At 43.5% G+C, this 26095-nt stretch overlaps 1 protein-coding gene across 1 annotated transcript in view; it reads left to right on the forward strand.

Annotated features, from left to right (window-relative positions):
* Atp10b (ATPase phospholipid transporting 10B (putative)) overlaps positions 1 to 26095 on the forward strand; it is a 182613-nt gene that overhangs the window by 130961 nt on the left and 25557 nt on the right. Inside the window, 9 exon segments of the mRNA XM_037200559.1 lie at positions 87 to 325; positions 7516 to 7704; positions 9364 to 9964; positions 12107 to 12216; positions 14221 to 14347; positions 17732 to 17781; positions 17783 to 17917; positions 21863 to 22184; positions 25960 to 26036. Of these exon segments, the coding sequence (XP_037056454.1) occupies positions 87 to 325; positions 7516 to 7704; positions 9364 to 9964; positions 12107 to 12216; positions 14221 to 14347; positions 17732 to 17781; positions 17783 to 17917; positions 21863 to 22184; positions 25960 to 26036 (1850 nt within the window).

The raw sequence follows: 26095 nt of genomic DNA on the forward strand, positions 1-26095 counted from the left end.
CTATCCCAACCCCTGAAGTCTAGTGCCCCACCCCACCCCCGCCAACCACAGCTCAGCCAAGATGTAACAAGATTCCTTTCTTGCAGCCAAGAGATTGGAGATGCCAAAGGAGCTGGACTCAGATGGTGAGGAATGGACCCAATACCAGTGTCTGTCCTTCCCACCTAGATGGGCCCAGGGCCTAGCAACGATGAGAAGCCAAGGGGGTGCCCAGCCTCTGAGGAGGTCCCAGAGTGCCCGGGTCCCCATCCAGAGCCACTCCCGACAACGGTCTGTGGGACGCTGGGAGACCTCACAGCCTCCGGTGGCCTTCAGCAGCTCAATAGTAAGTCTCTGCCTTGGTTCATTGAATCACAACCAAATTACGCCAAGAAGATAACAGAGAAGGTTCTCAGATATAGCAGAGGCTCTATAAACCCTGATTAGCTCGTGGTTGGGGGTGTAGCTTAGTTGAGAGAGTGCTTTCCTAGTATGTATGAGACCTGAGTTGAATCCCAGCCCCTCACAAACCAAGTAGAATGCTACATACCTATAATCCCAGCACTTGCTACATAGTGAGTCTAAGGCCATCCTGGGCTACATGAAACTCTGTAATTATTTTTTTTAAAGCCTGAAGAGATCTCAGAATGGCCCCTCCCAGTGGTCCCATATGGAACCCATACAGTGTTCTGTCAGCATACACAATTCTCGTTAGTCAAAACGTTTGGTGTTTGGAAATTAAGAGTTCTTATCTGAAATATTCATTTCTCCTGTTCTGAAAATGGAATTAGAAAATTCCCTGTACTAATCCAGGGTTTCCTCATGGCAATAATTGGCTTGAGTTAAGGAATCCTTACCACGTAGGTTGGTACAGTCCTCGGTGCCCTACGGCCTTTTCCCTTCCCCACCTGTCACTACCACAACTGAGAGCCAGGGGCCTCCTCATTATGGAGACATTTCCAATTACACAGCTAAAGCAAACCAGAAAGTATTTGTTATGTTTGTATTTTCATACACTAGAAAGACAAAAAATAAGCCTTTAAGCCCTTGTGCACTTGAAGAAAGGTGAAAGAAAATATTCTAGTAGTAATTAAAGAGGAATTTTAAAGAGTTTTTATCCTGTCTTCCCCTTTCTTTAATTCTACACACTGAATGGAATGCTCTTCTCCCAAATTTTTATATGACTATTTTTCAGTTACTTAAATGAGGTGTCATTAGGCCTATTCTGAATGTCTTTTGGCATTTCACAGTTATAGTGTGGCAGGCACCTTATGTGCCTATTAATAAGTATCCCCACTGCCAAGGACACAAGGAGGGAAATCTGGAGACTTTTTGCCAGCATTGAAATAGGCAACATGATGATTCTCTGCCCCTTGTTTAACCTCACAAATCATAGGATCCCAGAATCAGGAAGTATAGATTCCTTTTATTAAAAAAAAAAAAAAATATGTTTCCATCTTAACTTATTTTGCCCAAGATGATCTCAAATTCCTGGGCTCAAGAAACCCTTCTAGTGAGTGTACATTTGATAGAGGGCCCTCGGCTGATGGCAGTGCATGGGACGTACTAATCCCAAACTGTCTCCGGAGCCTAAACTATGGTCAGTGTTCTGCACTGGCTGGCAATTTCAAAAGCAAGTTCTAAGTCAGAGCTTGCCTCAGAAACTCCCAAGGTCCCAGGACCTGGCAGCAGTCTACCAGCTTCTCAAGACACCAGCTATTAAGCTTGGCGGGTGGTGGCACATGCCTTTAATCCAGGCATTTGGGAGGCAAAGGCAGGCCGATCTCTGTGAGTTCAAAGACAGCCTGGTCTACAAAGTGAGTCCAGGACAGGCTCCAAAGCTACACAGAGAAATCCTGTCTTGAAAAAGAAAAAAAAAAATTTTTTTAAAGGCCAGCTCTTGGTTTCCCTGGCCCTTGGGTGCAAACCAAAAATAAAACAGGAATCAACAGTACAGCAACAACCAAAACTGGGTTTGTTGTTTTTCATTAGCTACCAAACACAAGGCAGTATCAGTGATTATCTCCTAATTGCCTGCTATAAAACTGTGGTTTTAAGGTGGGTAACATATTTATGAAACTGGCATGTCCCCAGCCAGTGTTTCATAGCACAGACAGATGGAAAATAAAATGCATTTGCCCTGCTCTGAAAGCAGCCAAGATTTCAGCAGAGTCTACGAGCCACTTGTACAATGTTTTCCAAAATCATCAAAGCAAAGACCATCTTCCCAGTCGTGGGAAGCGGCCCTGGACTCCTGAAGGCTCGTCCGCCACTCCCTTCTGTGGGCATGTCCCCTTCCCCGACACCTCCAGAGAGAATGCAGTAGACACAACTAAAAGAGGTGCCTAGGGCAGCCTCTTTTTTTAATGACTCCTCCGTGAAACACTCCGACTCTCCTGCACATTGGCAGGGCAGCCAACATATACGTGCTGCCTCTGTGAGGTTAGATAAGAGTCCTGATTTCATCAGACAGGCACACAGTCTTTCTGCAAGTAATGTGACCATGTGAGGCAGAATTGTCCTTAGCCCCCAGGGACCCAGATAGAAGGTTAAGAACTGTCAGAAAATTCTTTCTTGGGTAGCCACAGTGAATTTTCCTTCAACTTACACAGCTTGCTTTAACAGTCTGGGTGAAATGAGCTTTCCTGATTCTTCATCCAAAGTAAATATCATCAAGACTGAAACCTTAGGATAAATACATCACTGCCTTGAAAAAGGAATTCAGCCTTCAGTTCCCAGCAACCAAAAAGGCCTGTTTGCATGCTACTAATACCAACATACAGTTAGGCATTAAAAGGGGATCAAAGACTACATGGTGCTGTCCTCCATCCCCCCTCTCCCAAAGGCCTATACAGGCTATCCTCACAGTAGCCTATGCATCCTTTCCAGGGGAACCTCCCTATACAGAAGCCTCTATGGAACACACACACACACACACACACACACACACACACACACACACACACACACACGATGATGCTTTGACCAGAGGACTTTTGGACTTGGCCTGTTTTCATGTGTGTGCATATGTGCATATGCAGGTTTACATGTGTGTGTCCACATGGCTATGCATGCATATGCCTCTCTGTGAGTACGCACATGCACATGTAGAGACCCAAGATCAGTGTCAGAAGTCATTTTCAATCAATCTTACTCATTGCAATAGGGTCTGTCAATCAAACACAGAGCTTACCAATATGACTACTCTAGCTAGGTAGCCTGCTCTGGGGATCCCTTATCTATCTGCCAAGGCTGGAATTACAGGTGGGCTGCCAAAGCCACCCCATATTTATATGAGTGCTAGGGATCTGAACTGCAGTTTGCATGCTTTCAGAGCAAGCACTTTAACCACTGAGCCATTTCCCCAGCCCCAACGTTGCTATTTAAAAAAAAAAATTAACAAATCCTGGAAAATGTTTCCTATGTGCAGGCACATGTGTATAAATTCAGTAGATACAGCCTCATTCTTTTTAGTGGCTGTTGGAAGTTGTCAAATAGTGGAGCCATCATGTGCTTTATATGTGTGTGGCAGGCTTTTTATACAGTATTAATTTTTAGAGCATAAGAGCTAAGTTGGAGTGTTGGTGCATTTCTTATTCTATTGATTTTTACCAAAGATGTTAGAGCAATTGACATGTCCCCCAGCAACAAACAGAAGGGCCTGCTTCCTCCTTACTCTGTCGAGTGTATCTGTGGCAACTGTCAGCAATTCTTTAGAATAGCCTTTCATTTATTTGGTCAGCTGATCTTTCAACATTAGTTAACATCTATTCAGTGGTGGATATTGTAGCTGGATGGAAGGGATACAAAGTCTCATAGGGCAGTAGCCCCTGGATTCGGGGATTTACATTCTAATGAAGGAGCAAGTGGGATGCCAATGACTTCTGCTGGATGGTAGGTACAGATGTGTTACAAGAGACCAGCAGAGGGTAGTACCATCCTCCTTCCAGCTTCCTGGCAAAGCTAGCACCTGAATTGGCCTTCAAGACAAGATTGAGAGGCAACCAGGGAATTTTAAGCAGTGGTAGTAATCTAATGAGGAGCAGGTGAAGAATGCAAGCTTCTGGGGAAGCAAGGCAAAGCATTTGGAGGTGCTCATCCATAGCTAGAAAAAAAAAGAATGCAAGTTGGAGAAGTAAGGAAGATTGAGTCACAAGAGGAGACAGGCCATAAAGGGTTTACTTGCAAGCTAGGAGCCAAGCCACCTATTTCTGTCTACCACTGGCTTAATGGACTTCTGTATTAAGAAGCTGCCATCCCCAATCAGTAACAGTGACAGTATGACTTGAGTAGCTTCTTAAAACTTATTCAAACCAGCCTAGCCAATCAGTGAGCTCCATGTTCAGTTAAAGTCCCTCTCTCAAAAACTAAGGTGGAAAGCAATTGAGGAAGACACCTAGCATCTAGGATGACCTCTGACTCCCACACATATGCACGTGCAAGTGTACACACACACACACACACACACACACACACACCTGAAAGGAGAATAGCAGAATGGAGGCTGCCTTCTTTCCCCAGACTTCAGTGTGAGAATACATCCCAGCCAGAGAGGAAGAGCATTCATTGGGCAACAGTGTAGTACACATTTTTGCTGTTCAAACTTTGCTCTTGAACCAGCAGCACAAGCCCTTCCAGTAGCTAGTTAGAAATGCAGGTGCCCAGGCACATTCCAGGTGGCCTGAATTCAAACACAGTTTGTAAAGCGCCAGTATAACATTTAAGAGTTCAGGCTTATGGATCAGCAAGAACTAGATTCAGGATCCTGGCACAGGACTTGAGACCTTGGACAAATTACTTCATTTCAGTGAGCCACTTTTTGCCTCATAATCAAAATGGAAAATGACAGTAGCTGATGTCAATTATGTAAATGAGAGTATTTAGCCAAGGACTTAGGATAACAAGTATGTACCCGTTATCATCAAAGATAATCTAATGATAACAGCATCCCTTCCTGTGGGCCCTGAGCTCCCACAAGATTTGTATGCTTCAGGTAATTGACAGTAGAAGGAAAGCCAACCAATTGAGAGCCTGGATACCACAGAGCTCTAGCTTTAAAACCCCATAAATAGCCTCCATACATTCCTCTTTCTTTTCCTTTGGAGTTACCAAGAGTTGGGAAAGAAATTGCCTTTTTCTATGTGTTTGAAGGGCTAAGTTCCCAAATGCTAACAAACCACACAGAAAAAAACAATGGGCCAGAGCACAGAGCACCCTGAAAGAATTTGCTGGACAGAGCAGACAAGGTGACTACGTAAAGGTTGATTGGCATCTTCTCCCAGCACCTTCAGAAGCCTTTTGTCACACATTGCTGTATGATCAAGTAGAAATGTATTAAAGAACAGTTTTAATAAAGAAATGTTAAGGGCCAATGAGATGGTGCAGCAGGTAAAGTTATCTGCCACCTAGCCTGATGACCTAAGTTTCATTCTTGGGAATCACATGGTGGAAGGAGAGAACTGACTTCCAGACATTGTCCTCTGACCTCTACTCATGGCACCCACACACATACACATATACTCAAAAAATAAATAAAAATGGGGGGAGGGTCAAGAGTCCATCAGTGGTGGACAAGCGAAGTACTCTAGAAGGGAGTCATTCAACATTCTGCATTCAACATGTCCATAATCTGCAGGCACTGGGGACACATCAGAGACAACCCATCATCCTCATGACACAGACTCAAAAGTGCTTAAACAAGTACCTGCTAAGTGATTCTGGCTGTGTGACCAATCCAGGACGTGGAACATGCGTTTTTTTCAGGAAGAGGAACACTTGCACAACCTCCCAGACTGCTAAGAACTCGGGGTTTGATATGCAAACCAGTCTATTGTATCTGGCATGCCAGACACTAAAGGCTCCAACTTTCACCAAGTCCCAAAGGCCTCTTCCTTCTCATGGAGGATCTTGCCTGGTATAGAAGTGGGGGGGGGGAGCGGGGGTATGCTAGAGTCAGACTACCAAAAATCAACTGAGGAAATGCCTCCCACATATTTTGAGAGCTTAGGTAAGGCACTGAATTTTGCTAAGCGTGAGTTTCCTCATTTAAAATTCAGAGGTAACAGCACCCAGACAATATCAGTACTAATAGCAAGGATACATTGAGATGGCAGATGTGCTGGGAACATATGAAACACTACATGGATAGGAGTTGTTATTATTATTATGAAAAATGGGCTCGGTGTTTAGGAGGTATTGGCTACTGTGGCTACAGAACTTTGGAAGGAGTGTTAACAAAGCCCCTGTGGCATAAGCCCGGCAAGGAAGATGCTGTGCCTGTTGTATAGGGATATAATTCATGATTTGGGCTTCCCCCTGTCTTGCTAAAAGCCAGTGGTCAAATTAGCCCACATCTCTGGGCTTTGGTTAAGACTGGATTACATTCATCTCCACATAGACCTGTGGGGTCCTAGGCTTGGGAAGGTAGAAAGCACTTCATAAATGTGAGCTACTTTTAGAAGCACAATATTCAAACGCAGAGAAGTTGGATAGCCCACATTTCAGAGTGACGGAACAAATGGAAAGTTCTACAAAAAAAAAAATGGGAAACTATGGACCAGCTTCAGCTCAGAAAGTAAAAGAAAAGGAAAAGAGAAAACAGGTCACTTAACCATCTCTGCTTTCTCCCAAAGAGTCAGGATTCTTGGCAAAGGGACCAGCCTTGGAGCATTTGCTAAGCAAAGTTGGCAGCACTATCTAGTATGGTTTGCCAGGTCAACAGCACCTTCCATCCCATAATGACCTCAGCTGTGCCTTGGCCTACTTCCCTCATTCTCCTTATATGCTTGGTAATTGTGGGCAGTCTCAGTGTAGAACTTGCTTTTGTGGTTCAGAAGAGTTCATTTCGAGTTAGAAAAACTCTAATGAGCAGGCAATACTTCTGTGGTCATTAAGATCTAGGAAGTATTCTGGTGGGTAGGAGAGGATTCTTAACCTAACAGGTGTGACGAAAGGCATCAAAGGAGATTGTGTGTCCAAAATGCAACAGAGACCTCTAGGGTCTACTGAAGAAAAATCTTGGAAATGTATGTGTGAAAGGAAGGATGTAGATGCAGGAGGAGTTGGTGATGCTAACAGTGGTGATCTAGAGATCTTTTTGGAAGTCTTAAGTTGCAGGAAGAAAGTAATGTTTTAGGAACATGGCATAGTATGTGTGCACATGGAGGGTGAAAACAAGAACTAAAAGGCAGTAATACTGGCATAAAGTTGGTGCAAAAAAAAAAAAAAATACAAAATTGAAGGCTGGAGGGTCCAAGCCAGACTGAAAGTAAAAGGAGTAGGGAACAAGCAGTGAAGAGGTGCCAGATGGAAGAAATGCCAGTGCCTGGCAGCTGGTGGTTCCATGGAGCTGGTTAACAAGGAGCAATAGAATGAAAAACGAGCAATGATCGGTCCAGTGGAAGGGAGGAATGTGCTGGATGTGAGACAGCAGGGAAGATAGAGTTATCCTTACCCTAGACATGCAGAGCCTACTGGAGGGACCTCCCTTCCCAGTCCTTTCGGGACAGGATCTCACTTGTGCTTTTCTTCTTCCAGGAAAAAGATGTGACTCCCGATAAAAACCTCCTGAGCAAGGTGAGAGATGCTGCCCTGTGGCTGGAGTCCTCAGACACCAGACTCCCCAAGCCTTCCCACTCCTCCACTGCCTCCATTGCTGACTTCTTCCTCGCCCTGACTATCTGCAACTCTGTCATGGTGTCCACAACCACTGAGCCCAGAAAGAGGGTAAGGACCAGTGATGGTTGGGAATGGGGGAAGGGAGAGAGAAAAGTATAAAGGCAAATCGGAAAGGAGAAAACCCTGATCATAAAGAGATGACCCTTTGGTGTTAACCACAGCATCATCAGTCCATCACTGTGAAACCTGGATCAGGCATGTGATCTTCCTAGGTCTGTTTTCCTCTTTATAAATTAAATGGGAAAAGTCACACACATCCACTGCTTGTGTGACTTTCAACCTATCCACATGTAAGGCAGATAATGAGTAAATATTTATTGAGTATTTGGCTGTGTGCCAAGTCCCATGTTAAACACTTTACCTACATTCACCATCTAACCCTTACAACCCTGAAACATGATGTGGGATATGTTTGGATTTAACAAGTGGAGTCTCAGGTCTTGATAAGTAAGGAGGTATAATTAATGCACAGCAGAACTATCTGTGTAGCTCTGTCATGGTTCCCAATATTATACCTGCATCTGCTTTTATATGGGGGTTAAAATTAATTAGCTGCCGGGCGGTGGTGGCGCACGCCTTTAATCCCAGCACTCGGGAGGCAGAGGCAGGTGGATCTCTGTGAGTTCGAGGCCAGCCTGGGCTACCAAGTGAGTCCCAGGAAAGGCGCAAAGCTACACAGAGAAACCCTGTCTCGAAAAATCAAAAAAAAAAAAAAAAATTAATTAGCTTATGTGTTATGTTCTTTCCTCAGGAATAATGCAGATATGTGGTTACCTATATGAAGTTAAACAATGAAATCTGCTAAGGGTAGATGGGTCTTCAGTTACCTACAGACCCATCCAAGCTTCCTACAAGTCACTGATAAGAATGATTTGGTGCAACTTGTCGCTACCAAACCAAGAAAACAGAATTCAATAGACTATAACTTCCTCTCATTATGCCCAAATTTCAAACCACTCAGAAACATCACTTCCTGATCAAGCATTTTCAGTGACACATAGGAGACAGGAAGCATTATCTGAACAAGTAACTATTTTTGAGAAGTGCTATTTTGGAAAAACTAGCATCCAACTTCAGTTTCAAGCTAATGAGAAGGCTTACTCTAGCACATAGCTCTGAGCTAATGACTGGACCCAGGCTCAGAACTGAATCCCAGCTCTATTACCAAGACTCTAGGTTATCATGGCAAATTTATTCACCATCTGGGTGCCTTGTTTCCACACTCATACTGATGGCAACCCATCAAATTTCAGGAAAGAATAAATGTGATGATTCACACCCAGAGAAAGCAGCTTACCATATAATAAACTGTGAGAGAGTGGGTACTCTTGAGTGTCTCACAATTATCTGTGAGAGAGTGGGTACTCTTGGGTGTCTCACAATTAACTGTGAGAGAGTGGGCGCTCTTGAGTGTCACACTTTCATCTCCCTTGTTTCTTTCCACCATGACCAGAGTGGGATGCTCAGAAACTACAGGATTATGAGCACTGGCCATGCCTAGAAAGGCAGGCCTAGGAGGAATCATCTAAGCTAACACCCTCTTTCTATGAGTGGGGTCAGCTGAGGTTCACAGAACATATGGGTCTCGTCTATGATGACCACAGGAGACCCAAATAACCCACTGACGGCAAAAGGATCTTCATATTCTGTATGCATACGAAGCCTGCGTGCTTAGAGTAATTTTGCCCTTTCCTCATTCAACCGCAGGTTACCACGCCCCCCTCCAACAAGGCTCTGGGGACGTCCTTGGAGAAGATTCAGCAGCTGTTCCAGAGGCTGAAGCTGTTGAGCCTCAGCCAGTCATTCTCCTCCACCGCCCCCTCGGATGCAGACCTAGGAGAGAGTCTGGGGCCCGCCATGCCCACCACAGACTCAGAGGACAAAGATGATGTATCTGTATGTAGCGGAGACTGTTCCACGGATGGCGGTTACAGAAGCAGCACATGGGAGCAGGGGGACGTCCTGGGGTCCGAGTCAGGGGCTTCTCTAGACGAGGGGCTGGAGGCCCCAGCTCTCAGCCTGGATGGACCTGAGCTCTGCTATGAGGCCGAGAGCCCTGATGAGGCAGCTCTCGTGCATGCTGCCCGTGCCTACAGTTTCACACTGGTGTCCAGAACACCTGAGCAGGTGACCGTGCGTCTACCCCAGGGCATCTGCCTCACCTTTGACCTTCTCTTCACACTGGGATTTGACTCTGTCCGGAAGAGAATGTCAGTGGTGGTGAGGCACCCGCTGACAGGTGAGATCATTGTCTACACCAAGGGTGCTGACTCAGTTATCATGGACCTGCTAGAAGATCCAGCCTGTGGTGAGTTCCCCTTATCAGGCCCAGGGGCACAGGTGCTATAGTCCCAGAGGCAGTGTGGCATGGTGATAGGGAACCAAAGTTACAAGTCACTTGCTGCACCTAGCATGTCCCAACAGGATTCTGGGCTCTCAAAACAAGGTCCTTAGAACACACTGAATTTTCCATCACCTTGACCTAGAGAATTGGGATGTTCATTCATACACTCAAGACTTTATAAGGTCTTCTATATGAAAAACCATTTTACCTTCACTTTATCCAGTTTCCAGATTTCTACACTCATTAAAATATTCATTATGCATATCCACACCCTGTTTCTTTCTACCTAAACATACATTAGTCATACCTAAGAGCACACCATGATCCTTCAAGTGTCCCTGTTTATTATCATTTTCTCCCGTGCCCCACTCCCTCGATGCACCAAGATAGATTTTCATAAACTTGCACAGAGCCAGAAAAATGTTCCAAAGTCCCTACGTGTCAGTGTCCAATATCAGAGAAGCATGAATTAGTGTGCAGCCGCATCCTGGTTGCTAACAAGGAGAAGACAGTGATAGGGTTATGATTCTCCCAGGATAGTAGATCCTAGCCAAGCTTCAGAATTGCCCAGGCAGCCCAGAGCCTCCTGCATTATCAGCTGTGGATCACAGCCAAGAGGTTCATGGGGACTGATTAGTGTTTAGAATGAGAAGGGAGCTAATTAGTTCGCTTCATCCCTAGACTCTGGCAGACAAGTGAATTCAGTGCTTCTGAGTCGAGGAAGCCATAGTGCTCTGTCTCTGGGCAACAGAGTCACGTTACCCTGGAGACGTTTGTTTACTCCTCCTGCACTTGATTGCAAAAACGGGTTGGAGATCCTGCCAATAAAAAGCACAGTCAGTGTTACTGTGTTAAAAAAAAAAAGAGGCAGAGCTTTGAAAGGGAGGGGAGAAATAACATCAAGTTTAGTGAACTTGTAGAGGGGGAACCCAAGGGTTCACAAGTGGTGAGCTTCCAAAAGGATTGTTTCTGAAGATAAAATATTGTATATGGTGCTCAACTAGGCATTGCATGCATGCATGAAGACCATGCTTAGGTACTTAGAACAACAAGGAAATAATATTTGAAAGGATGTTTATAGTGTATGAAATAGACTGACTGGACTTCCTTATACTTAGTGAGATCACTGTTAGGAATTATATTTTTACCTTTGTACTGTACAAAGGAATGGGTGAGGTATTCAAATTCTATTCACTACTGAGGGTCTCTCTACAACCTCTGTCCAGCACTGGTAAGGGATTTCTGAAGTTTGCATTGCTCAGATTTACAGCCTGCTATGATAGATGAGTGATGCCTGTCACAGCTTAGATAAAGGAAGTGACATTATCATCGGTCCTGCCCCTCCCCAGCCAGCCCAGCCCCAAAATATTCTTACTGTCTAATAGAGAAAAAACAAATGACTTCAGAAAAAAAATATGCTACATAGAACTTTAACACAGGGATTTTGAACAAGGCAGTGAGGTATTTTTCACACTATAGTTACAGGAAATGCAAAAGCTATTTTTTTTTCTAACACCATCCCTCATATTGAGAGAAAGCCTAAGTCAGCAAACTGCATATGCTGAAGAACTCTGCTAATGAGATCCAGGTTTGCAGCTGTCTTGAGACCGAGCTTGACAAGAACTAAAGTAGATGACAGAGAGGATGATGGATTGTCTAAGTTTCAGAGAACAGTTTGCAAAGTTGGTTGGCTCTGCGGGCACGACTGGCAACTAAAAACATACCTCGGGTAACAAGGAAGACTGAAACTCCTAGCCCCTGACATCCACCTGAGGATACCTTTGTATTAACTTCCAAGGCAGTTCTCTTGTAGGTAGATGTATTGGAGCAATTTCTTAGATTACCTCCTTGCTTTAAGTAGCACTTTTTCCAGCCAGGCTTTTGAAGAAAACCTATAAGGAGCAGACCACATGGGGACTCTTAAAATTATCATTTTCCAGGGCAGCCTTTCATCACAAGACCTCTTCCACGTTCCTAGGGAGGGCTGGGAAAGGGGAATCCTCCTTTAAACCTGGTGTGGTTACCTAGGAAGATTCTGGAGAGCTGAGGGCAAAGCTCCCTGAGTATTTGCCCATGGCTTCATGAGAAATAACAATTATTTGACAGTGAGTGATATTGATGTGGAAAAAAAGCTGAAAAGAATCCATGCCCGGACCCAAAAACATCTGGACTTATATGCAAGAGATGGCCTTCGAACCCTGTGCATTGCTAAGAAGGTAAGAATAAACCCCTGTAGGCATGCTCCGTGTGTGTGTGTGTGTGTGTGTGTGTGTGTGTGTGTGTGTGTGTGTGTGTGTGTACGTGAAAGAAAAATCTAGCTTTCTGGTCTCCCTGAGAATCTGAATCTTCACTGAATGGCACCAATCACTATACCTATGTAGCAGCTGATGCTTGTGATGAGGGCCATGGTGACGTATTCAGCTGTGTTCTGCTCTTGCCTACAATCCCCATCACCAGCTGTTGCTTTACCCTTGCCCCAGATGTGGCCATACAGATCACCCACCTCTTGCTCTCAGATACTTAACTTTGCAGGCCCTGCAAAACAGGGGGCTTTGAATGACAGAGCAAGGTCATCTGATGAGGTATGCAATGTCTAATAGGAATGCCATGATGCTCATGTATTTTAAGATGGCTAGAGGTAGTTTCTCCTCTGCGTCTCCCAGGGCTGCTCATATGCTTCATGATGTTTAGTACAGCGTCGAGATTAAACATACTCACTTTAAAGCCAGGCCTGTCCGGGCACCTATCTCACCACCGGCTGACGTGTCTTTAGGACAGCAACCACAGCTTACAATGTTCTCTAGGGCCTATAATTATACCCTTACCACTGTCTGCTTTCCATAAGTCTGTGTCTATTTTGTCTCCTGTTATGGACTGTACATTTCTCAAATGTAAAAGAGCCACATGTGGTCAGGTTTGGCGGTGCACGCCTTTAATCCTAGCACTCAGGAGGCAAAGGCAGGTAGATCTCTGTGAATTCTAAGCCAGCCAAGGCTACATCATGAGATCCTGTCTCAGAACAAACAAAGCCTATGTCCCTTGATTTTTCCCTATAGTGCCACTCAGAGGGACTCAATATATATTTAGTGCTTGTATAAAAGAATTACTCAATTGTAAAAGAGAATGCAGCTGGGTGGTGGTGACATATGCCTTTAATCCCAGCACTAAGGAAGCAGAGGCAGGCTGATCGCTGTGAGTTCAAGGCCAGCCTGGTCTACAGAGTGAGATCCAGGTACAGGCCCAAAGCTACACAGAGAAACCCTGTCTTGAAAAACCAAAAAAATAAAAGAGAATGCAAACATATAAACATGGTGGCCCCAAAGTGCTGTGGACTCCAAAGAAGAAAGACATAGCACCTCTGTATGTTTGACAACCTGCCTGGTAGAGTGTTCTACAGGCTGTGGAAAATAGGGCTACTGTTTTCCTCTCCAGCCTCATGTCTGGCCCTTCACTTTACTTTTCATCTCCATTGGCTGATGCATTATCAGATCCAGGATGGGGTCAAGTTCATGGCTGTTTCACAGCCTTTGCACTTGTTCCTCCTCATGACTCCTAGAATTGGACCCTTTTAAAATATTTTTATTTTTATTAAGTTCCTGAGAATTTCATACAATGTATTTTGATCATATTCACACACCCCCAACTTCTCACCTTAACTTCTCCAGGAACTGCCCTACCTCCTTATCCCCTCAATGCTATGTCCTCTTTTGTTATATAATAACCCATCAACTCCAATTTATGCTGTCCATATTCTGGGCATAAGGCTATCTACTGATATATGGACTCCTTGAGTCTTAGTTTGCATGTTACCTGACAAGAAGATCTTACTATCCAACAGAGAGCCACAACCCCAACAGACTCTATAGTTTATCCTTTTTATTATCTGCATAGTACTCCTTGAAATGATCTATTCATTTACATCGCTTACCTGACTAAAATGTCTCACCCTCCACCAGCATATAATCTGTGGCATCCTGAGACCTTTTTTGTTATTCATCTCCAGAGCCCTGAGCACAGTAGGGACTCAGCAGATGTTTGGTGGTCGTGAAACATACGAATTAATCTGTAATCAATTTATGCATTCAAAATTTCACTATGGAGAATTCTGCACCCAATGAAGTCCAAGCAGACATATCGGAAGCCCAGCACATGAGGAAGAAGAGAGGACTCCATTTGCTTATCCACTCAAGGTTACTAATAATCCTCTTCTTGTTTCATAGGTTGTAAATGAAGAGGACTTCCAGAGGTGGGCCAGTTTCCGGCGTGAAGCTGAGGCATCCCTTGACAACAGAGAGGAGCTTCTGATGGAGACAGCCCAGCACCTGGAGAATCATCTCACCTTACTCGGTAGCTGCAAATAAGGCATCACCACATTAAAAAGACAGAAAGGGGAATGCTACACATTAGCAAACCAGCTCTTGGCCAGGATTCTGATGCCACTACAATTTTGTCTCAATTAGGAGCCTTCCCTGGGTGTTTCCAGATATTTGGCATAATTGGGCCATGCCAGCAACCAGCCCGGCTTCCTGGGGATGTTCTGAGAGCATTCCCGGACTCCCTGACGGAAGAAACCTATGAATTTGGCTTCTTCCTCAACCACAAACTCCTTTGCCCATTCAAATGTTTGTTGTCTGCCTACTATGTGCCCCAAGTAGCATGCTAGACTTTGCAGCTACACCGAGAAATGCAAACCACAGCCTCTACCTTCCCACTTCTAGATCGCTCAGAGTCTAGCCATCTAGATGGGATGGTTAGACAAGTCATTTCATCACTCAGCAAGTGGTAAGATCTGAGCCAAAAGATGTAGAGGTGGGAGACAAATGCAAAATAGGAGGTTTCAACCTCATACTGGGACCAAAGAGGCTCTTGGAAGGCCGCTAATTGAAAACAAAATGATAAGCTGTTCAGAAAATGGGGAGAGGGAGTGTTCATGACCGAACAAAGGGACTAAATGAAAGGCGGGAAGTGAGGTCTGAGGAGAGGTGGAAATGCAGAGATCTGCTTTAGCTGGACCACAGAATGTAGAGGAGAATTGACAGGAGGTGAAGAGGCCAGCAGAACCCAATTTATGATGTGCCATGTAAATCATATGCTAAACATTTACAGGGTACTTTAGTAAAACCACCAGGACCACTGCTATAGAAAGGGTAGACTGAGAAGCCAGGGGCAAGATGAGAAGTACTGAGGCTGCTTAAGAGATGGGGTGGATGTCTGTTGGAAGAAGAGCATTGCAAGCTGAAAAGTGAAAGCTTTGCTTAGGAAGATGAATCTCCTCCTGCCCGGGGAAAGATGCCCATGACTTTAATCACTCTGAGGCCATCAGGCTGGAAGAGCAGCATCAGGAAGGAGTTTGGGTGTAGGGGCTCTTTCCCAGCCCCCTTCTAGAAAGACACACATGAAGCCAGGCGGTGGTGACGCACACCTTTAATCCCAGCACTTGGGAGGCAGAGGCAGGTGGATCTCTGTGAGATCAAGGCCAGCCTGGGCTACCAAATGAGTTCCAGGAAAGGCGCAAAGCTACATAGAGAAACCCTGTCTCAACCCTCCCCCCCCCCCCCCCAAAAAAAAAAAACAACAAAGAACATGCACTGCCATGAGCAAAAGCCATCATTGCATAAGAGTGAGGCTTCACACTAAAGGGAGCAGCTTAGTGCAGTTCAAAGAAGAAATTGTTTCTCTCTAGCACCTTCAGCTCCTTGTCCTTTGCCTGGGCTGCAGAGGCCTGTGCGTGTTGCCTCATGAGCCCTGACACTTCTAAAGCTGGACACAGGAATTGTTTTCACAAGAACCAGAAGGTAGCTAGTCTGGAATATTCTACCTGCCATACAAGGCCGCAGGTAGTCACCCCCATCTGGGTTCCCACCACTCTTTCACATCCTGGACATGTCTTTAGCTTCAGGGTAGCAACAAGTCTCAGCTGCAGGAGATGTTCAGCAGCTAGCTCTGGTGAGGAGCTCACTTGTTGGAGTCCAGTCATCTTCCCTGTCTGGGAGAGGCATCCACAGTCTTCCTGTTTCATTTTCCCTTTCACACAGATTAATGTGTTTCCTCCTCCCTCCTTCACACAGCCTCGCTGTACTATAAATCGACTTCAGAAGTTCACCTTGCAGGCTGAACCTCACAGAGAAAGATGATATTTAAGCCGTCACTATCCATAGAGTTGTTTACCTGTGTATTTGTACCCAAAATACAAAACAGGCACATTTGAAGAGAGATGGGTCCCTTTTGTCACCCCAAGGTGGCTGGGAAATGTGACTTGTTGGCAGATTTCCTGTGACCACCAAAAATATTGCATGGCCTTCACACTAAATCTCAAAATATGAGTTGATTTTTCAATAGGCAGCCAATGTCACTGCTTTGCCAACGTTTTAACCACTCCTGATTGTTGAAAGAAACAAAGCCTTTGCTTTGACTCTGAGTGAAATGATTAGCCACTAGTCTATAGCCTGAAATGAATCTCGTTTTAAGTGCAGGCTGAGTTTTTGCTTAAGCACTTAACAACTATTCAATATCTGGGGATGGATTCATCAGGGTTGAGGCAAAGCTTGAGATCATCCACAGATGACGGCATCTGCGTGTCTAATTCTCTCCGAGAATAGTAGCAAAAAATTGAGGCCCTGTTAAATCTGCCGTCATCAGCTGCAGAATGAAGGTTCCTATCTCATCTCTTCCACACCCATTGCCCTGTGTCACTACAGGCCACCACCAGGTCTCCTCTGCACTCCTGCTCAGCCCCTAAGAATCTCTCATCCAGCCTCTCCCATCTCCCATCCACTCTCTAGAATGATCTGAAAATGTAAACCTGATCCGGTCCCTCCTCAGCTCACATCCTCTAATGGCTTTCTTTGCTGCAAGATAAATCGCCTATCTATCAAGGCCCTGATATGGCCCGGAAGCCCTTCTCCCTCCCTCTCACATTCTCTTCTGCCTCGTGTTTAGTTGTCTAAACTCTAGACTGTCAAACATGCAGATCCCATTACCTTCACCTCTGTGACTGATATTCCAGGTCTGAACCAACATGGTCTTTCAGCAGGAAATTGTCCTTTACTTTCAAGGTGAAGCTCAGCATCAACTCACATAGCACTCTGACCTTGCCACATAGCTCAGCTACAAACCTTCATCCAATGACTTGAGTTCTGGGCAGGTACCAATTGTGCTAGTTAGTGTTGCTATTGCTGTGGTAATACCATGACCAAAAGCAAATTGGGGAAGAATAGGTTTATTTGGCTTATGTTTCCACTTTACTGTTCAACACTGAAGGAAGTCAGGACAGGAACTCAAACAGGGCAGGACCCTGGAGGCAGGAGCTGATGCAAAAACCATGGAGGGGTGCTGTTTAATAGCTTGTTTTCCATGGCTTGCTCTGCCTGCTTTCTTATAGAATACAGGACCATTTGCCCAGAGGCAGCCCCATCCATAACGAGCTGGGCTGGACCCTCCTACATCAACTACTAATTAATAAAATGCTGTACAGGCCTACCTACAGCCAATCTTATGGAAGCGTTTTCTCAACTGGAGTTCTCGTCTCTCAAATGACTTTAGATTATGTCAAGTTGACATAAAATTAGCCATCAAAGGAATAATCTTTATCTAGTTCATGGCTGTATCCTAGGGGCACAGACTAATACACAGAAGATATTTGATAAACACTGCTTGGCTGTGTAGTACTTTGAGAAAGTAAGCAGTCATGCGTTTGCTGTAACTGAGCTCCCACATCTTTGGACTTTCCAGGAGCCACTGGAATTGAGGATCGACTCCAAGAAGGAGTTCCAGACACCATTCGCTGCACTTCGGGAGGCTGGAATCCAGCTTTGGGTTTTGACAGGAGATAAACAGGAGACTGCAGTCAATATTGCTTATTCTTGCAAACTGCTGGATCAGACAGACACCGTGTACTCCATTAACACAGAGAATCAGGTGAGGCCAAAGAGATAGGTGGGAGCAATAGACTGAAGCCAGTTTAGGGAGGGATTGAATGTTATATATGCAGCAACCCCTCAGCCAACTCTTAGGATCTTGGACCTCAGAGGATCCAAGGAAGGATCTGGAGGACATTCAGCCCAGTATTCAGTAACCTATCCACACACTTACTTAACTGTTCATTTGGATGCTGCTACTTATCTCCCTACTTTACAGGTAAGGACATTGAAAGCCCGCAAGGCTCAGTCTCTAGCCCAACAGCTTCCCCTGCTACTCTGTGAAAACAACCAAGTCTAGAATTCTGCTCTTGCCAGGCTAGAGCAAGTCACATATGCTGCACTGTTTACTCAATTATCAGATAATAGTCCACCTGTTGAAAAGTCCACATAAACTGAAATTACTCAGAGTTTAAATTTTCATCACCAATTTGTATGTCGTGTAGCAGGACCCTCGGGAAATAATGCCTTCAGCTGGTATGTTTTGATGGGATGGGAGACTGGAAGAAAGGAACAAAGTCCTAAAACAGTCATTTCCACCCGGAGCAGGTTGTAGTTCACAAAGAGTGAGGACCGGGAGAGTGCTGTGTGAAATCTAACCAAGTGTCTTCCTCCCTGTCGTACAAGTTTGTATTAGGAGGGTGACTCCTCTTTTCCTGGTGCAAATGTCAAAAGAGAAGTGAGGAGTGTGGAAAATGAGTAATGAGATCTATCCTATCAGAGGGGGCAGGGATGTGAGTCATGGAGACAAGGAGAGCACTGTACCCAAGGGATGGTGAGGAGCAGAACCTGGCAACCTAGTATAGCCCTGGGAAAGACTGAGTGGGAGGCTGCCAGAGAAGGAGAGAGAATTCAGGCCTCTCACTGGCTGGTCTAGACCCCAGAACAGAAGGTGGGAAAGATTTATAATTGATTGTTAAACCATGAAGAAAGATGCATTATTTGAATATGTATATATTCACACCTGTCTACATCCCAGGACCCACTAATCCTACAAGATTAGCCTTCCTCAGCCTTTTCCCTGGGAGTAAGTAGTAGATACATAAATATGTTAAACTAGAAAGTAGGAATATACACTCTAAATCTCCGATTTATTTAAACCCTAGTTTAATGTAATTACCTATTCAGTGAATATTTTATCCAAGGGTTTTAGTTTGCCTAGCTATAAACACATTTAATTCTAGTATCTCTTTTGTGCATATATATATATATATATATATATATATATATATATATATATATAAGCAATAAACAAGTTTTATGGGGTCTGCCTAGATATCTAGGTTCTCATATATATAATAAGGGACTAAGTATTCAATGACTAAAAATGCATTTCAAAAAAACTAATAATAACAATCATTGTTACTGTTATTATTGAGAACCCCTTTAGAGCGTCATATGCTCCAAACAACATACTTCCTATCTTTCTTCCTCTCAGCTGTAAAGCATGGATTTAAAATACTTATTTTACAGATTGCTGGAAGGAGTAAATAAGATCAGAGTAAAGTACTTACTTAGTCCCTACATTTGTTAGCTGTTGTTCTATGACAAGTTGTCCCCAGAGTTTAGCAGCCATAGCAGACCTTTATGATGCCAAGGTCTGAGTTAGAAACCTGGAGGTTTCTGAGCTGGGGCCTGTGGATGAAGGTCTCAGTGAAGTTGCAGACCACCTTTCCAGGGCTCTGAGGCCCGATGAAGCTTCCACTGTGAAGGGTTCACAGGTAGGGAGGCACTCAGCTTTCAAGCTGACCCCCACAGCTGTTACTAGACCTCAGCTCAAAGTCCTCTGGGCTTTGCCACAGGCCATTCCACAGCCATGCAGCTGGTTCCTCCCAAGGCAAGCCAACTGGAGAGAGTGAGAAAGAGTTCTGCAGTAGAAAGCCAACTTGCATAACCTGCTTAACTAAGTTACACCCCAATGTTTGGTGGTGGTGGTTATTGTTGTTGTAAAATTCTCTTCACTGAAGGGAGTCATCAGGTCTAGATCACTGTGACTGGAGGAAATTACTCCAAGCACTGGTTACTGCATTTTCCTGACAAAATGTTAAGCATTCATGGACTAGAACTATTGTGATTAAAACTTGGAAATAAGTAGATTCAGGTTTACCTGTGAAATTTATAGCTCCAGTGACTGTGGGCCAGTACTGGAGGAATTTATATAACCAAGACCAACATCTAGCAATAATCACCTCGTTATCTTTCTTAGACAAATGCTCTGGTAAAACTGTAGACCCAAAACCAGTTCCTGTGGCCCCTCCAGGCTTTGTGCACATCCTACTGTGTGCAACAAGTAATTTAGCATCTTCTAGAGGAGAACTCAGGAAAATGAGCTAGCTGCCTCTGCTCCAGGAATCACTCCATTGATGGCTAGACAGAAGTCACTAGATGGAGTTTCTCTAAATCTGTCACTTCAGGAGCACGTTTGCAAAATCTACCCAAATCCATCTATTACTTTACCTATTTCTCTTAATGATTTCATTGAAATTAACTCATTTGAATAATATTTACTTAGAATAGATTTTTAGCATTTTGACTAATAAAGAAGTACCATCCTTTGCCGTGGATAAAAGAACCTGATAGGGCTCAGGGGATGGCTGAAAGAACAAAGTACTTGTGGCATAAGCATAGGATCAGAGTTCAGATCCCTAGCACCCATATGCTAAGTGGGCATGGTGCCTGCCTGTAATCCCAGCACATAGAAGGCTGAGACAGGGAATGCTCAGGGCAAGCTGGCTAGATAGACTAGCCAAATTGACAAATTCTAGCTTTAGCAGGAAACCCTAACTCTATAAAGTGGAACATGATCAAAGCAGCATCCAACATCCACCTCTGGCCTCCAGAGGCACATACACATTCACCAACACATATGTAAACTTCCATGCACAAATGCATGCATGCCACATTTGCACATGGAAAAATACAGTCCATATGAGTACTGCATGTTATTAAAATTACTTATGCTATTATCTCTGTTTTCTCAAGCTTTATTTAAAAGTGATGTTTATAAGAGTTGAAGATATATCAGAAGAATAATTAATAGCAAGATATGATTTTATCACTGATAAAATTCAAACTGGTAGAAAAGGATTGCTAATTAAAAACAACTTCCTCTCTGCATTTCAAAGTAAGCATCATTTGGAAAATCATAAAACTAGCATGATAGTGGTACAGCTTTAATCACAGTACTTGAAAAGGGAAGCAGTAGGATCACAGGACTTGTAAAGGGAAGCAGTAGGATCACAAGTTCAAGGCCAACCTGGGCTGTATGAAAAGACCATCTCAAAGAAACAGAAATAACAGAGAATATTCTTTGAACCAGTAAGAACTTCACATCCATGGTCAGTTCAGACCAACATGAAAAAACCTTCATAGCACAGTTCTTAAAACCTCTGTGGAGCAGACCAATAGATAAACACAGGGCAGTGGTTTGCTTTTGAAGTTAGGAAGCCACGTTTGAAGAAGTCAAGATCGTGCCTCACTACTAGGTTAAGTTGACATTGAGTAAGTTACTAAGTTACTCATCATTTCAATCTCCTCATCTCTAAATCTTGACCAGGAATCCCTACAAAAACATCAAAAGGGGCAACAGGGAGCAGGGGGAGTCTAGAAGAGACTGAAACCAGTTTATATAACAGCATGAAATATTATCAGTGTCTACCAGTACATTAGTGTTGGTTTTTATTGTATACCCACCTCAACTCAGTTGCCTTCTTGCTGTGCAAGTTTTATTTTAATTCCTAATCACCTTCTCCTATTCTGGTCATTAATTTGTTTCAAAATTAGTATAGTTTAATGCTGCTTCAAATGCTGCAGAGAAATGTACAGTGAACTTAGAGAAAAATTCCTAAACAACCTATATGGTAAGAGTTTTACAATTATCTTACAAAAATAAAGGTAAAGCTTTAACATACAAGGTTGCTCACTAATACTGTATGACTCTCTACAGGAAACCTGTGAGTCCATCCTCAACTGTGCATTGGAGGATGTAAAGAGTTTTCATGAACCACAACAGCCAGCCCGAAAACTCTGTGGGTGCCACATGCCATCTAACATGCCAACTGTTAACTCAAGAGCTCTGGCTCCTGAAGTTGGACTGGTCATTGATGGGAAGACACTGAATGCAATTTTCCAGGGAAATCTGGAAAATAAGTTCCTGGAGTTGACCCAGTACTGTCGGTCTGTCCTGTGTTGCCGCTCCACCCCACTCCAGAAGAGTATGATTGTCAAGCTGGTGCGAGACAAGTTGAGCGTCATGACTCTTTCCATAGGTATCCATCATGCTGGGATGTGGGTGGCATCTTGGCAGGGATGATGATCTGGGTCATCTAGGAAAGCTGACATGCTTAGGCTGAGGGTCATTGCCTTTGATAAAAATCACAGTCGAGACGTGGCTATTAGGTGACAAAATGGGGGTCACTAAATTAGAGCAATGATCAAGCTCCTAGAACTGGCCAGTTAACTAAATAAAAATCCAATCTTACAGGGAGGTCACTGCTAACAAGGGCTAGGGACTCAAAACATGAATGTAGGGGTTTTTTTTTTGTTTGTTTGTTTGTTTTGTTTTTAATATTTTTACCAGAAACCAAGATAGCACCACTAGGAGATACCATCCAGTGCCCTTCTAGTTTACCCATGGTAATATCTATGGTAGCTATGAATTTGCTATTCTTCTGAGGATAGGGGACTGGTAGAGAGATTTCAAAACATTAGGTGAGCTCACTTTTAATTTCGTATGCTAGTCTCTAAATCCAAGGCCAGCACCAACCATATTCTTAATCCATTCTGGTTGGCTGATGATAAATTGCTCAGAGGGGCTTGAACAAATCAGGTCAAAGCACAGAAATAAATACTTCTCACTGAGTACCTCCCAGGCATAACAAGCCTGGTTTACAAGAATCTTCACAATCTGGTCTCTACTAACTGTCTGACAGTGTCTCATCATGACCACATTTCATTCCTCATCACTGGGTTCTTCATGTTCCCTTCAAATAAGTTATGTGCCGTGGTCCTCGCCTCCTACCTATCTTGCCCTTTTCTGGGATTCCCATTTCTCATTTAGGCCCAATATCTATTGTCCCTTCTGTGACCACCTCTGCAATAGTTTACAGATTCCTGGACTTCCAGAGATGGGGTCTGCTTCATTCAATATTTGATCTCATGATCATCATTCACTATTTGATCTCATGATCAGCACATTCCATACATTTCATACATGTAGTAAATACAGCCACTCCCTCCTCATCCCTCAACCCCCCCCCACACACACACACAGCAGCCAAGCCTCACTTTCTATCATTTTAGTTGCCTTTGGGCCTAAGAGTAGATAACCATAGAAATAGACATTCTTGAGTCTAAATAACTATTGTAGTATATTGTTTTAATTTACTATAATATTATATGTTAGTTATTGTTACCTTTTATTGGGCATAATTTATGGATTAAAATTTATTATCATTACATATGTATATAAAAATATATTTAAAAAGCAAAACAAAAACAAAAAAAATAGTCTATAGAGTATCGCACCCTCCATGGTTTCAGACACACATAGGAAGTCCTGGGAGGAAGCCCTCACAGACAAGGGTAACTAAATCACTCTGTAGATGGTTCTAGCCTCTCTTCTTCCTCTGATGTTCCAGAGATCTGAAAAATATTATGTTCTTTCCTCAGGCTTCATGTGCAATATAAAAACTGAATTTAAAAACTAGAGGATCAAACACAGTGGCACAGGCATATAACCCAGCACTTAGGAGGCAGAGGTAGGAGGACCCAAAATCCAAGGTCACTCCCACCACACTAGGTCAGTCTGGACTATATAAGATATATAAGACAATGAAAGGAACAGGTCCCTAAGCAACTACATTGCTACCTCAATGCTGTGAATTGTCCTCTTCTGTAACCCAGATAGACAATAGGCAATAGCCCAGCACATATTCTCTGAGGTTAGAGATTGGTCTCACTCCCATAGCAACAGAAACAAACCCAATGGGGCAAGAAATAGCATGATTCCACACCTCTGCTTCTCCTGATGTGCCAACAAAAGTTAAAGCTTAGATTTATTCTACCTTCAAAAGGATTAAAATTATGGACTGCTGTGCTATTGAAAAAAGAATTAATATAATAACAAAGTCTACCTAGAAAGGCAAATACTAGATTTTTAATTGACATAATTGTACAAATTTATGGGGTACAATATTAATGATAACATTTTAAGCTCAATTATACTTGATGCCAAATAATTAGGGAAAATTATTTTCTCTCCTCTCCAATTCCATATTTTCTGTGATGAACAATGTAAACTTAATTACAGCTTATATATGAGAAGCTTTTAGGGGAAAAAAAAGTGGGACCAGGAAAAGAATACAGTCAACACAATCTATAATGGGAGTTATCAAAACATAGCCCACAGGCTGTGTCCAGCCTACTACATATTTTTGTGTGTAATAATGGTTTTTGTATTCTTAAGTGTAAAGTTTATAACTACCAGCCTTTGAGCAACAACAATTATTTGACTTTGTGGCTTCCAAAGTCTAAAATATTTACTGGATCCTTTAGAGTTCAGTTTGCTGAGCTCTGGCTTAAAAGATAAAGCACTGAGGAGAGTTGGGCTCTATAAGATGCCCTCGCTGTACAGAGCTATATGTGGCTTCTTCATTAAATACAACTTCCCCAGCCACGTTTCAATAGATAGAAAATGGCAGCAGTTTCTGTACTGGACACTGTAGATACAGAGTTCTTACTTCATCAGAGAACTGGGTATCTGATATATAGTCCTGATACTGGAGGTAGAGTATGGTGTGTGTGTGTATGTATGTGTGTGTATGTGTGTGTGTGTGTGTGTGTATTTTCATGGCCTCACTTCCAATTTCATGAAATCTCAATTCATTCAATGTGACTAGTATATCTCAGCCAAAAAAGTGATTCAACCTCACTTTTCCATATTCATACAGAAAACTGACTGTCGACCATCCCTTTGGATGTTAGACAGTCTCTGGGGATCTGGCTGTCCCAGCATTCTAGCCATCATGGTATGGTAGCTGGTGCAAGTCAAACTGAGGAGGAGAGGGCTCCTCGGCCTTGTGTTAGTTACCTGTTTGCCGTTGTTGTCATGAAATACCTGACATGAGGAGCTGTTTATTTGGTCAGTTTCAGTCCACTCCTGGCTCCACTCCATTCTCCTGAAGTATGAGGCAGAATACCTTGGTAGATGACTGAGGAATGTGACTCCATGGTGGAGTCTCACTTAGCGTTTGCTCTAGCTCTAGCGCGCACACACACACACACACACACACACACACACACACACACACACAAACTCATGCTGGTCGTGTGCTGGAATAGAAGTGCTAGCTCATGGCAATGAAAAGCTGAAAGAGAGACAAGGAGGCCAAAAGCCCTTCAAGGGCATGCCCCAAGTCACCCACTTCCTTTAGCCAGCCCCCACCTCCTTCCAGCTCCCAAGAATGCCATCAAATTATTAATCCATGAATGGGTTGTTCAGTTGATAAAGTTAGAGCCCTCATGACCCAGTCAGTTCTCAGTGAGTCGCCCCACCATCTGGGGAACAAGCCTTGAACACAGAAGCCTTTCATGGAACATGCCACATCAAAGTCCTAACAACCTCAGAATCAGAACAGAAAAACCCAAGTTCTAATACTTATGAGTGCCTTCAACAGATGGACTGCCCTGACCAAGTCTCAAAATGGGTCAGATTCTTGCTTTGCTCTTCAGCAAAATGTATTCTCACATTTGCAAAGGTCTTTCTGTAAAGGGTAAAGGACCACTCATGACTCTTTGGATCACCATTGGTGGGGGAGGATAATAAAAAATACTCATTGAAAGATCTAAAATAAATTGGGGTTTCTCATCCACAGTTTAAAAAAAAAAAAAAAGACAACTTTCAGGCCAAATACTGTAGCAGTGACATCCTATTTAGAGAAATGTTGAAAGAATTCAACTGTGCAAATGGGGACACTCTGAGATTTCTCATCACTGAGCTGTTGGACAAGGAATAAAGACACCCTGTGACCTCTCTCTTTTCAGGTGACGGAGCAAATGACGTAAGCATGATTCAAGCTGCTGACATTGGCATTGGAATATCTGGGCAGGAAGGCATGCAGGTAATGGACCTGTTAACGCTTTTTTCTTCCCTGCTCTCCTTCATTCTTACTGGAGATTT

The sequence above is a fragment of the Peromyscus leucopus genome, chromosome 8b (genome assembly GCF_004664715.2).
Source record: "Peromyscus leucopus breed LL Stock chromosome 8b, UCI_PerLeu_2.1, whole genome shotgun sequence".
In the NCBI taxonomy this organism is placed as follows: Eukaryota; Metazoa; Chordata; class Mammalia; order Rodentia; family Cricetidae; genus Peromyscus; species Peromyscus leucopus.